The sequence below is a fragment of the Pseudopodoces humilis genome, chromosome 2, assembly GCF_049639895.1.
Source record: "Pseudopodoces humilis isolate 2021_Gansu_Grassland_sample_001 chromosome 2, ASM4963989v1, whole genome shotgun sequence".
Lineage (NCBI taxonomy): Eukaryota > Metazoa > Chordata > Aves > Passeriformes > Paridae > Pseudopodoces > Pseudopodoces humilis.
Genome location: NC_142201.1, coordinates 25,358,824 through 25,372,642, shown reverse-complemented (window position 1 = coordinate 25,372,642; position 13,819 = coordinate 25,358,824). Strand labels below are relative to the sequence as shown.

The following is a 13,819-nucleotide window of genomic DNA, read 5'->3' as shown; positions in this document are numbered from 1 at the left end:
AAGGTGATTTGTTCATAAATGTCAGTATTTACACTGGAATGTTACAGAGGATAAATCATGTTGTGGATCATGGAAAACACAAACGATTCTACCTTGAGGAGTCCTCAGGGATAGTTTTGCAGTGCTGAGCACCTTATCTAAATGAAAATGAGGCTTTATTTGCTGGTCACTACTTAGAGTCACCTTCCTCCTTGAGAGTGGTCTCTCTTTTAGGAGTAAGGAGAACCTCTAATGCATGTATGTATATATAGTGTAACATCTCTTGTTTTTCAGGTCTCTTTGCTGCCTTTCTCAGTTCAGTTCATTACCTAAGTGAACAGTAAGACTTCCTTCTCTGTCAGTAAAACAGGTTATAGGATGTTCAGTATTGCATGGTATATGTACCATACAGTGTCAATGTTTTCCCCTAATAATAAAGTATGATCGTGCCCTACTTGCTGATAAGCTTTTTTGGTTGAGTTGATATTCTGCATTATTTGAACAATCTAGACCATAAATTCTGCATGAGTTAGTTAAACTGTGTTCTAATCTCCTAGTTCAGTTTTATCTTCCTCACCTTTTCAATTTCATGCTAAGGTTAGAAAGTACATTTTTGAATGGTATATGTTTTCAGAGAGCTTCAGGTTCTACCATTTATGCCTTAAGACTTTAGTGAATGGTCTTTGGTCAGCATTTTGCAGAGAGGTATACAATTACCCTGTTCTGGTTTTAGATCTCAGGATAGAGAATACAATTGAGATTATACTGGACAGCTGATAAACATTTCATTTGTGTTCTTTGTATCAACATAAATAATACATAATATTGACAAACATAATACCAAGGCAAAGATAAGATTAAATCAGTGGTATTCTTTACCACTCATAAATATAGGGTTAAGTATTGTGTAAGTATACTAGCTTAACAGCAATAACGCTTGATGCAAGAAGATTTAAATCAAGTTTCATAGCAGACCTGTAAATATGGAATCAACCTTTTCCCAGGTTTCTAGTCCTGGAGAGTGTCTGCAGTTCTCCCCTTCAAATCTCCCTGTTGCCACTGCAACTGCAGGAGAAAGCTGCTTTAACATAAGCTAAAAGAAACACCTTGCCTATTTTTGTTTCTGCTATTTCATCATTGTATTACAGGGCCCATAGCATAGGAATTTATGACAGATAGAAGCATCAGTGTGTTCAAAGGAAATTGCACATGTTTACGGACATTCATTCATGACTGTTCAATCTAATGCAACTTCTGTCTCAGGAAGGCTGTATTTCTCTGATTACCAGAAGCTGAGATAGTAGCTGTAGGAAGGCTTATGGTTTGCATGATGTGTTGCTGGCAGTCTTCCTCTCAGCATCTAGTTCTTACCTTTAGCAGAAATGGATGCAGAACAGAAGGGACATTGTGTCTGATTTGTTATGGTCATTCTCTGCCTGCTTGACAAGATACACAAGTTTACAAACAACACAAGAGGGAAGTTATTTTACGTGTTCAAGTAAGCCTTAGGCTCACTTTGAATCTTTAATAGTGTTGTGGGTATGTATCAAATATCAAAGATAATGAAGGGATCTTTTGATGGGAAAATGGTACAGAGGGACTGGGCAGCAATAACACAGCCTGGAATTATTGAGCTGTGGCTCAACATCATTAGTCCATGTGCTTCCTCAACCAGTCAATGTATTTGGATACCCTTGTGTAAACCCCATAGCTGCCTTCAGCAGCACAGCCCTTTCCCCAGCTGACAATCCCAGTCAGAAACCAAGTGTTCTTGTACTGTGTAGCATAAGGACCACCACTGTCTCCCTTGCAGGAGTCCTTAACCCCAGACAGGTCTCCTGCACAGAACATATTCTCTGTAATATTTAAACCAGTCTCCTTTTCACATTCTTGTGTCTTTACACGTGGCAAATCAACTCTCATCAGAACAGAAGAGGTGGCACCTCCATCTATTAGGCGTCCCCATCCGCTTACTGTGGAGAACTTGATGGTGGACAGCTCATACACAGCAAATCTTTTCTCAGGCAAACATATTGGCACCACATAGTCAGTGAGATTCACCGGTGTTTCCAGCTTCAGGAGGGCAATATCATTATTGACGTGTCCATTCATGTATTCTTCATGAATGATCATCCTGGAGACTCCACTTTCTTGCTCAGTTTTCTCATCAACATTTATTTTGTGTTCACCTGGAAAAGTTATTAATTGCAGGCCATGTTATGTAGCTCCTTGATTCATTGGAAGTTTGAGAATATAGGGTATTTCTAGTCTGACACTTCTAAGGACGATTACCTTGTAATGCCAAAGCCTTCTACCCTAATTTTATCAGGATGAGAAGCTGCTACCACCTTGACAAGATGAGGAGGGGAAGATACATACCCAGTCTCACCCGAAGCTGTTTAGGGTGAGTATACTCCAAACAGTGAGCTGCAGTGATCACCCACTCTGGGGAAAGCAGGGTGCCACCACACTTTTCTTTCTGATCCTGTATTATAAGGGCCTGCCAACATAAAGCAGATTTATGTCTTACATCAAATGTGCTTGACATAAATCTCACCATAGAGATGAGCTACATATTGCTTCTTCCTGTCCCTTTATGCAGCTGTGTTCGACAGTACCATGCTGACTGCATGGAGAACTTTGCAGGGGAAGTCTTCCCACGGACATTTTCTTCATCTTGTGGAATGGACCCTGCATATTATGGCCCAGAGTGTATCCCTGGAAGCTGCAACTAAAATTCTTGCTGGCAGTAAAGTTAAGGACTAAGGGGTCAGGAAAGAGAGACAGCTGTGCTTCCACTCTACTCCTATGAAACAAGATACTCCAGAACAATGCTATGGTAATGTCATGGGGTAGCTTTACTTTTAAGGCAGCTTAGAAAGAGGGGAAGTTGGAGATGCTGGTGGATGATGGGAGTTTTTTAAGTGGAGCAGGTGGATCTGCTGGCTATGGATGAAGAAGGAATTTGGTTATCAAGACATGGCACTTCTTATGAATTTTTAACATCACAGATTTAAAACAATAAATTTAAGGTAATGATTTCATAAGGAAATTTTAAAAATAAAAGCAATGAAAGATTTTTGAAAACTCACTTGCCATGGACATTCACCTGGAGGACAGATGAAACCACCTACTATTCTCCCGTGTACAGTTGAATTTTTTTTTGCCAGAACTGGTATTTTTCCACATGGGTATTTCACTGGGAAAAAAAAAACAAACAACCAAAAAAACCAAAATCCAAAACAACAAAAGGCATCAAGTGGGGTTTTATTGTACTGAATTCACAGCAAAAATGTGCAATATCTTCAGTGAAGCTATGTTAGCTGAAAAACTGATTTCTAGTCTAGGAGCATGGATTCTCAAAAATAACGTAAAGCAGCTCAGCAGGTAAGTAGTCTTTTTTGTTTGGAAACAGCCAGAAATGCTCTTACAATTTGAGTTCAGGCCCTTAGAGCATATTGACACATAGTCACCTACCATAGGTCTTTGCAAACAATAAACCTGCTTCAGATACACATCAACACAATGAGGTAGGCTGCAGGCTGGAGTGCAGAAGTGACCCTGACAAGCTCTGTAGTCTCCACATTTAAGTCTTTACTTTAAGTCAGTTGTAACAAGTGCACAGGGTGAGACAGAGGTGTAATCGTGGGCTGTACATCTTGCCAGCCTTTGTTTGGGCAGAGCCAAAGATGTCCCAAGAGCAGACACTGCCTTCTGGTGTGCCTCTCCCAGACTACCTTGTTTGCACGCATCCAGAGCATGCTGGATTATTCCAGACTGCACATCTCTGTTCTGCCTGAGCTAGCATGTAAAGACTGGCAGTAAAGAGACCCAAATCCTGACTGAACTTGCAGTTAAGCTGTAGTGCAGAGGAAGTCTTGGTGGTTTTGGTACATCCTTCATCCAACCAAGTTTTCCTGTAAAGAAGGTCTGCCCTTGGGGGTCTCTGTGTGCCACATGTCTGTGCTGTGACTGAACACACCAGCCCTTCTGTCTGGCAGTCACTTCACTGTGTGACAGCACTGCGAGGAGCAGTGCTCTTTTTCTATCTCTTTGGGAGCCAGGGTCCTATAGTCTCTGCTGAGCTGCATGCAACATCGCCATGGAGCTGTAAGTACTTCAGCTGACATGAAGACAGCATCAAGGTTTTACAGGTACACATGAGGTATGGAGAAACAGGACTAACTTTCTGGTGGCAGCTGGTGAAAGATTAAACAGATAACACATAACACCTGTAGTCTCTAGTGCTGTGTGTAGGGCAACACAAATTTGTGCCATTGTGGGAGATGACAGAGGGACAGTGAGGGGACTGTCAGCCTGGCAGTTACACAGTTTTTTCTACTTGCAACATGTGCTCAATTCTACGGCTATTTTGGTCCTCAAGAAGCAAGCAGCAACAAATAGATCTTCCTTGCAGGGAAAGATGCACTGAAAAGCCTGTGAGGAATTTTGAATTCTTTGTTCTCAGCTTTTAACAAAAGCGGCTTTCCCATCACGTGTTATTGCAGAATCTGTTAATAAGGGATAAGCACATTAGTAGACATTTTTTTCTAATGAAATTGCTGTTGTTGGGAGCTAGGTTGTCATTACCAGCTCTGTGCATGACTGCTCCATTGAGGTATGTGTAGGGGGGCACCACCCCTCAGAATTACTTTGCATGCTTCCTGTGGCTCTGTCCATTATGTTGTCATGCTCATATCCCCAGGGGTCTCCTTTTCCCTCTAATAAAGTAATTCAAGTAGGCATCTGCAAAAGAGTCAGGTGCCAGCTTATGTATTGGCAAAAAGATTAACTTGCACTACCCTAGTCCCAGTTGAATTTTACCTTGCTAGATGAAAGAAATACTAACTATAGTGTCTATAGGAATATGAGAAGTGTATTATTCCTAGCAACTGGGAGAAGAGGAAGAAGAGAGGAAGGAAGGGAAGGAAGGGAGGGAAGGGAGGGAAGGAAGGGAGGGAAGGGAGGGAAGGAAGGGAAGGAAGGAAAGGAAGGAAAGGAAGGAAAGAAAGGGTGGGTTAACTGATTTTCTTTTTGGTTTTAATAGGCCTCTTCCTCTCTTGACTCCTGTGCTGAAATAAATACAGTTATAAAATCTAGTCACAATTTCAGATTGGAGAGACAACAGTAAAACAAATCTGCCCCCAAAGTATTTTCTTACTGTGAGTGTAAGCTAATACAGAAGGACTTGTGAGGCCCAGAGGCCCTCCACTCACCAGATATCCCTCAGCCTGACCCCAAATCCCTGACCACCTGCTTCCTTGCTTTATTTAGATCACATGGTGAGGAGTGAGCAGTGTCTCCACTGCTCAGTTCCTCTCTACTCAACTATGTTGAGTGAATGTGCTCCCAAAGGAAGAGACAGGTTCAGCTCCCTCCTAGCTCTAAGCAGGTTGGATGGTCAAACCTGAATTTCCCACATTCCAGAGGGGTAGACTTCTTCTAGGAGAAGTCCAAAAGGATCTCTGCTTGGTGGTCATGCTGACAATTGCTTTTCTGGGGTGGCTAACTTGCACCAGAAGCCAAATGTACAGTGTGGGACTCTGCCCATGGAGGTGAGGAGCTGCTATCTGAGGATTATGCATGTCCTGACATGTACACATTGAAAACTTTTCTTCTAGAGCTGGCTTAGGCTTAGCTTTAGGTTGGTAGTGTCTTACCTTGAGGGATGCAGGACACGCCGTCACCCCCTAAAGTGTAATCATCATCACAGAAGCACAGTCGTTTTTTGGACTGTGTGTCAGTACAGTACTGTTCACAGCCACCGTTGTAAAAAATGCACTTCAGCTTGTCAGCCACAGCTGAAGTCAGAGAAAGAGCATTTAAGATTCAAGACTTGGATTTTTGTGCTTAACATTGATAACTTGCAACAGGAATGCAAGGCAGGAAAAAAGATTTCTGTGACTTATGCAGAGCAACTTCATCAAAAGTGCCTTCCATCAAAAGTTCAGTAGGCCTGGGTCTCCAGGGATTAGGGGAGAATAGGCTTTGCTTAAGAAATATATACCTAAAATTAAATCAATCAGCATTAATACAGTACCCGAGCTGTCTTAAGAATGGAGATATTGTAATTGTGTGGTAACCATTGTAAAATACGACTGAAAAATTGTAATTCTTTGACATTTTGCCATTTAGCAGGAGGATGTTCTGGGATGGCTGTTGAGACTGTCTGCCTAGACTTGATGAGTGACTAGCCCTTGTCCAGACTGTGTTCTGAGGATATAACACTTAATGTTCAGCATCCTCAGAAATTAGTGGAAAGGTGTGTATTAACTTTATCAACCACTGGACCCTTCCCTTTGGGTTTTGTATATACATATACAATGTACATATACCATGCATATACAATGTAGCTCTCACTTATATACTACATGGAGCTTCTAAGTCAAAATAACTTCAGCACTTGAGTAGGAAAGAGTTCTTCCTTTTCTCTCAGATGATGCACAAATGCAAATTTTCCTTTTTTTTTTTTTTTTTTTTTCTTCCCCACAGTCATTATAGGGCACTAAGTATCTTGCTGCCTTGCAGTGCCTGACTGCTATCTGGTTAGATCCATCACACAACACCAAAAGTGGTATGAATGGTAGCTGTCACAGCTAGAATGATGCAGAATCACAGAATCATACAATAGCCTGAGTTGGAAGGGACCAATGAGGATCAGCAAGTCCAAATCCTGAATTATAATGACTGCTACTGTTTATCTGAATGCCTTGCATTTGAATTAATAACAGCATTTTTATTTTGTTAAGTTATGCCACTGCTGACCTTTTTCACAGCTTTTGCCCTCGTATTCGACAGGACAGCGGCAAACATAATCCTGAAACTGGTCATCACAAATCCCACCATTCTGACAGGGGTTGGAGGCACACTGATTAGGGTCTGTAAAACATTCAATGTCAGTCCAGCTCACGCAAAGAGCTGCAGCAGTGGGAGTGTTCCACAGCTGTTAGAACATCCTGAATGATCATACCAGAATAGATGTGCCAGAACTCTTCCTGGAAGAAAAAAATGTGATATTTAATTAAAAAAGAATCTATTCAAGTCTTACAGCCTTTGTTGCACAGGATGGGTTACAGACAGTCAGAGGGATGCCACTTCTTTCTTTATAGTTTGTGGCAGTTAATATCCATACAGTATTCTATTTTCTAGATTGTACATTGTTTTAATATACTAACAGAGAAGGGCCTTGTTTAATGCACATAAATGGGTCATACATAAATAAGCTCTATATAGCTGAGGTGGGATTGACTGAAAAAAATGTTGCACAATACAATAATTTAAGGTGTTGTCAGGGCAGGCATTACTGGGGGTTTTGGGGAGATCCATTTTCCCACCATCCCCTAGATGGTTACTGCTTGGGATTGCCATGCAGTGTGCCCTCCTGCAATTCATTGCTACTGTGTACCCCTGTAAATAGAAAAGGATAATGCAAACAGCAGGACACAAAGTGCTTTTTTAACTCTGGTGTTTTAAAGTGTCAAAGCACACCCTTGAGCAGGGAGAGTCCTTAAGACAATGAGTGCTCACCCAGCCCTGTGTTACTTACTGTTCTTTCAATATCACGGAAAATCTCTCTTGCTTCCTCATAGGAACATTTTTCTTCTATGCATTCTCTTTCTAGTGACCCCAGTTTTAGCTCTTCAAAGAAGCTGTTGGCTCGTCTATGTCTTTGCAAAACGTTGCTTGCCTCTTCCTGCTTTAGAAAGACTGAAAAAACAGCAGCATGTTCTCTTTGTCATACAGCTGCACTTGCCAGACAGAGAGGATGGGGGGACGATTTCCCCTGAAAGATTTTCTGCTTCCCAAGCATTTTCTGAGACATTTTGAAAATAAATGGATAGATGTGAAAGAGTATCCTTCCTCTGGCTGGCCTCACAAGTAAAGCGACAGCACAGGAATATTTGAGATCCCGGAGCTTAGGAGAAGATGACGTGTTACAACAGAGAGGGGTATGTGTGTGTGTTGTATGCATGTCAGTGACCCATGTTGCATCTCATATGCATCCTAACATATGCAGCAGTTTCTTACAGCTGTCACAGCTGGAGAGCCTGTGTCACTTTATCTAGCACTGGTGTACATGGTAAAAGCTGATTTTTCTGTACTTGATACAGTCAGTGACAGTGACAGGTGGACCATAGTCATGCCTTCACCCAGTCATATGTCACATTCACACCCCTCCACTTGTGGGACCTGAAGAGGGGATTTATCCCACCACTAGTAGACCACAATTTATGGACCACTGCTTTAATAGATTAACTTTTATTTTCTTCTGTGGAAAAGGTTATGTTAAGGTACATAGGAAGGCTGGACAATGCTGACTGCATTTCCTAGTGGAGCCTGTGAATGGCTCCTGGCTCTTGCCATCACCACAGACTACAGCCATGAAAGGGGTCTTGTATGTCTCTACCATGCTTTGGAAAGATATTGGGTGCACAGGTTTGATATCAGGCCTCAGCAGAGCTCACTTCCTAGAGCTGCATCCACTTCAACTGGCAGAAGTGTGCACTGGAAACACTAATGTCATTGTCCCCATGCTGACCTGCTCCTCAGCCTCAGGATATAAGCACATCACACAGCTGTGCTCTCCCAGTGTAATTCAGGTTAAGGAACAAGAAGTCTGAGTGCCAACGTGTAATTGTGCTCCATGCACTACACAGAAAAAGTCTTGAAATCATTAATTTTTCTCTTTTTTTCTCCTTTATGTCAGTAGGGGAGCTTCTGGAGCTTCATGACAGCTTACATTTCAGCACTTTAACTACTTCACTTCTGCTTGTGGGTAGATTTGGGGATTGAGGCTGATGCATATCTCCTGCCTTTCCCCAGGACAGTCTCTCCAAAAGAGTGGGAGTTATGTTCTACGTGCTGAAAGGGCCCTGAGGGATGCTGAAAGACAGACTCATGTGGCATCACCAATATACACCAAACTATAAATGCTGAGAGAGTTTAGTCTGAAGTGATATGTCTCCATAAACATTTGTCACTAATTCAGGATATTTGCTGAATTACATGCAGAATAGTGGTAATTATCCCCTGTATTTCAAAGTTACTTAGAAGAATAATAATTCATCCCTGGGTGCTTCATAAGCATTTGGTCATTATAGGAATGTCAGCTGTGTCTTTCTGCCTTGATTTCAGTCAGGCTGAATGCATTTGATATGGCTTTCTTAAAAGCTTTTATTTAACCTTATACTGCAGATACATGGCACATGTACCAGTGCATGGGCACAGACTCTGACACAGGACCATGCCTGAGCACGTGGCTTGGGTTTTCCATCCACTCATTTTGCCATTATCCACTTATTTCTATTGGATCACTTCTGACTTTGCTACCTATTTTTCTTCCTTTCCTCACTGTAACAAACAAGACCTAGTCCATGGCTAATGGGGAATCTGAGGGCACTGGATCTGCTTTATTAATGTGGGAGCTGGTTTTTGGACATACACTGAGCAACTGAAAAGCTACCTCTTCTCTGCCTTCTACTGAAATAGGGTGGATCCTCCCCACTTTAATTACTCATCAGCTGAATGACAGGGTACTGATGCTTTGCTTTGAAAAATGTCCCAGTTCTGCATGAAATAGCAGTAAATTCCAATTCCTTTCTTCACATAGACAGCTGGTGGTTTGCCTGCTGTCTGTGCACCAAGATAACAAATTAATTTAGCAGTCTAGAGGTGTTTTTCCTTAGTTGGCAGAACAAGTGTATGGAGCCATTGCTGAGAGTAAATTAGAGCTAATGCACAGGCACAGCAGGAGACAGAACAAACATGCAACAGTGCTCAAAACTTGCAGTGGAAATCACCTCAGTAACAGGAAAGAGGAAAGAGGTCCATTGCTAGTAAATATAATTACAGCTATATCTTACAACATACCTGCATCCAGAGAAAGAGGGATCAGTAGCAGAAAGCAGAGAAACAAAGCCATATACTGCCTGGAAATCATGATGAACCCTGAAAGCCAGTGTTCTGGTAGTGTATTGACATTTCAACAAGGACTGTTTGGCCAAAGGGCTCAGCTTCAAATGCTTGGAGCCAGAGGAGGGGCCAGCAAGTCATGGAAACAGCAAAAGATCCATGACAGCCTGGCAAGCTGAGCAGAAGGGCACATGCAAATCCTGCAGTGTGCCCTTTTCACAGAAACAGGGAGCTTGGGTTTGGAGTGTGCTCTCCTGACTTGGGCAAAAGCTATACTGGTTACACAGGCTGCTACCCCAGCCTGCATTTTCCATTTAACACACCTTTTCCATGAGAAACATGAATACTGGGATCCTGAGTCCATAGGACAGTCAGTAATTTGGCCACATAGTGCCACATGCAGAGAGAAGTGATGTGACATTTATCTTGCATCTGCAGTCAAGGTATGGCCTTTCAGTGCTTTGGAGTATGATTGTACCACTGGCATCTATTCTCAATTTTCTATCACCAGTTGAAATTCCGCACTTCTTTCTGAATTTGCTTGGAGACACTAATTAACCAGCAAGAGACACCCTACACTGGTTCCCTCCATCTTTGCTGCCAGACCCGTGTGGCCTGCACAGGTTGTACCAGCTGGAAGTGGTGCTGAGCCGATTCATGTTGTACTTCATTAGGAACTGCCAGGGCTTGAGGGGCCATTCTGCAGACAGTGCTTCATCTGGAACATAAGCAATCCCCTGATTTAATGGAAATCAATTAATGGCATCAGACTGGAGAGCTGACAACATTCTTGGGGAAATATTTACTCAAGATAGCAGCAAGGTAAAGAGCATGTTTGTCTATGAGAAGTGAAGCTGAAACTTAGCTGAAGGCTAAGTTTTCCAGGCTGTTTTCCCCTTCCTGCCTGGAAAGGAAGGAGGGTCAGCTCTGCATCTGAATGCTACAGCAAAGGAAATCAACAGCTGGATTTTCACTTTGTGCCAACGCTCAGCATAACTCCTTGCAGAAGTTGTGATTGCTTAGGAAAGTCAGGCTCCTGGCTGTTGTTTCCATGCAGTCCTCTTGTTTAGGGGCAGTACACACAGCTGGATATTCTGCTTTGAAATCTCTTTCCCAAGAGGCAGTATCCAGGCACTTCTCTGGATCACAGCCTGGCTAATTCCCAGCAGCCCAGTTCCTGGGATGGCTGGGAACAGATGGCGTGTCCTGTCCCAGGCAGAGGAAGAAAGCCAGTTACTGAAATGCAAAAGAAGCTACAGCAGCCCTCTGCTGCTTTTTGGCAACCCTCTCCATACCTCTCAGCCTGCCAACACAGCCCTTACTCCTTGTTCACTTGCCTGTGGCAGTGAGTTGAAAATAGCAAGTGCATGTTCAGATTAGCAAAACTAAGCCTGAAAATTTATTTTTATCTCATCTTCTTGGGAATGATCTAGCCCCATCTATCTGCATGAGTCATGCAGCTCAGAGAATGAAGTTCTGCCTTCTCTGCCTGAGGCCAGCCTGAGTCTGCACCTATACCCCCCACTCCCTTTATTTCCTTACACAGGGTGGGCATCTCCCTGCCAGGGACAGTGGGGTGGCTGCCACTCCACAGTGACATTGCAGCAACCTCCTTCTTCATAATGTGCAGATTCTGTACATCCTTAGCAGATTGATGCAGTATTTTCCTTTTGCCTTCCTTCCCCTGCTGGCATCCCTTAAACCTGAAAGGTTTTGTTTTTATTTCTTGGGAATGCAGCCAAACAGCTATTTTTAGAGCCCAGGAAGAAGCCTAAGTGCTAGGAATGAGGGTCAGTTGATATAGGGACCATCCTTTTTCCAAAAAAATTAATGCAAGTAGGCTCTATCAGGATGAACCTGAGATGGATCACTGAGGATTCAGCACTTCAGGACTACATTCCAACTCTTTAAGAACTTTGTACTGACAGATCTCATCACACAGGTGTTTCCTACTAACTTCAGCTGGGCCTGTTCACTGCTTAAAGAGCTGTGCTTTTAAAGGAAAGTTCCCCTTCCTTACAGTCTTAGACCCCAAATATCCTGGTTTTAGCTGGCATAGAGGTGATTTTCTTCTCAGTAGCTTGTAAAGTGCTGTGGTTTGGATTCAGTGTGAGGATAAGGACAACACACTGATATTTCAGCTGTTGCCGAGCAGTGCTTCTCCTGTCAGGATCTTCTCAGTGTCTCATCCTCTGCCAGTGTGGAGCTGCACAAAAAGCAACGAGAGAGCATGGCCAGGACAGGAGACCCAAACTAGGAAAGGGCTATTCCATACAATAGAATGTCATGCTTAATATATAAACTGGAGCGAGTTGGCTGGCAGGGGATGATCACTGCTTGGAAGTAGGACAGGCATTGGTCAGTGGGTAGTGAAAAATTGTATTGTGCATCACTTGTTTCTCTTGGTTTTTTTCTTTCTCTATGTCTCTGCTTTTTATAGTACTAATATTATTACATTACTACTGTTAATATCATCATATGTTATTTCACTTCACTGTTCTTATTTCAACCCATTTTTCCTGATTCTCCTCATCTCAAGGGGAGGTTGGCATTGAGTGAGCAGTTGCCTGGTAGTTAGTTACTGTCTGCAATTAAACCATGACTGTCCCCCCCTTAATGCTCACTGTAGGGCCTGGACAGTTGAGATGATTACCAATCTGACCAGAGTATTAAAACAAGTTTTTTAAAATAATTCCTTGCATTGGTTTAATAGTCACTGGTCACAGTGCTGATTTACTTGCCACCAGAGTGGTTGTGCTTGCTCTCGGGTCTGAGTTATGCAATACTTTACTTGCAGTGTTTGTTGTAGTTTTGGTGTCTGTTGCCTTCGGGGCCTGGGTTCTGTTGTACTTCCTCGTATCAGTTTTTGGTCTGATAGATCCTCTGGCTGTGAAACGAACCCGCTGTGTTCCCAGCATCACTGTCCTCTTTGTATTTCAGGAGCCATCTACTGGGAACTATTAATAATTACACCTAGCCCCAAACCCCACGACAAGCACTGCTACTCGAAGGAGGAGGAAACAGATTCAAAATCCAGCAACAGGCTCTGAAGCTACTCAAATTCTGTTAACGAGCATTGGGGCTACTCACACTTCAGTTGATTTCACTTGGAGGGATGTCCAATACACCTGAAACTGAGTGCCCCACGGGTGGAAGAACAGCCCCACCATCTGCCATGGACGGATCTGGAACAAGGTGAAGCTCTGGAACGCCTGCAGTACGTTGATGATATCTTGTGTGGGGCGATAAAGCAAAAGTTGTTTGAGAAAGGGAAGAAAGTAGTCTAACCTGTTCTGAATGACAGTTTTGCCATTTGACAAAGTAAGGACAAGGGACCTGCACAGGAGATGCAGCTTTAGGGAATACAGCAGTGAAGAAGGATGAGAGAGCAGCAGAGGAGGGTGTTGTCGCATCGCAATTGATGTGATCATAAAATAACAGCAACGTCTCCATCAACTAACCAGAAAGAAATAGAAGATTTCTTAAGTGCTGCAGGTTTCTGGAGAATGCACATTCCAAACTGCAGTCTGATTGTGAGCCCTCTCAAGTGTCCAGGAAGAATGATTTCAACTGGGGCCCTGAGCAACAAGCCTTTGGATACTCATGCTGTAGCCCTTGAGCCAGTCTGAACAGGGCACAATGTAAAGAATGTGCTTTACACCACAGACAGGGAAGACTGTCCTACCTGCAGCCTCTGGCAGAAAGTACCAGGGGAGACTAAGATTGATCCATATGGAGTCACGCTGATTCCAGAGGATTGAAAGTCCACTGTAACTGTAACTGCTGAAGAGCTACTGGCAGCTTATGAAGATGTTCAAGCAGCTTTGGAAGTGATTGGTACTGAAGCACAGCTCTTCCTGGCAGCCTGGTTACTCGTGCTTCATTGCATGTTCAAAGGAAGGGTCCCCTCTTCACATCATGCAACTGA

At 43.0% G+C, this 13,819-nt stretch overlaps 1 protein-coding gene across 1 annotated transcript; it reads right to left on the bottom strand.

Annotated features, from left to right (window-relative positions):
• Nucleotides 1-55: 55 nt before the first annotated feature.
• On the bottom strand, nucleotides 56-10,026 carry F7 (coagulation factor VII). Its single transcript, XM_005516593.3, has 8 exons — nucleotides 9,850-10,026; nucleotides 7,526-7,686; nucleotides 6,950-6,974; nucleotides 6,745-6,858; nucleotides 5,640-5,780; nucleotides 3,072-3,178; nucleotides 2,359-2,479; nucleotides 56-2,168 (listed from the first exon to the last, which is right to left on the bottom strand). The coding sequence occupies exons 1-8, from the start codon at nucleotides 9,917-9,919 to the stop codon at nucleotides 1,630-1,632; spliced, it is 1,278 nt and encodes a 425-aa protein (XP_005516650.3). The 5' UTR covers nucleotides 9,920-10,026; the 3' UTR covers nucleotides 56-1,629.
• Between the last annotated feature and the right edge of the window lie 3,793 nt (nucleotides 10,027-13,819).

What these genes read in the sequence shown, in the direction of transcription:
- F7 (XM_005516593.3), bottom strand. Translation starts at nt 9,919, where the DNA reads ATGATTTCCAGGCAGTATATGGCTTTGTTTCTCTGCTTTCTGCTACTG. An exon ending in TCCGTGATATTGAAAGAACA is followed by an intron (nt 6,975 to 7,525) that starts GTAAGTAACACA and finishes TTTTTCTTCCAG; the next exon opens with GAAGAGTTCTGGCACATCTA. An exon ending in ACAGCTTCGGGTGAGACTGG is followed by an intron (nt 2,169 to 2,358) that starts GTATGTATCTTC and finishes TAACTTTTCCAG; the next exon opens with GTGAACACAAAATAAATGTT.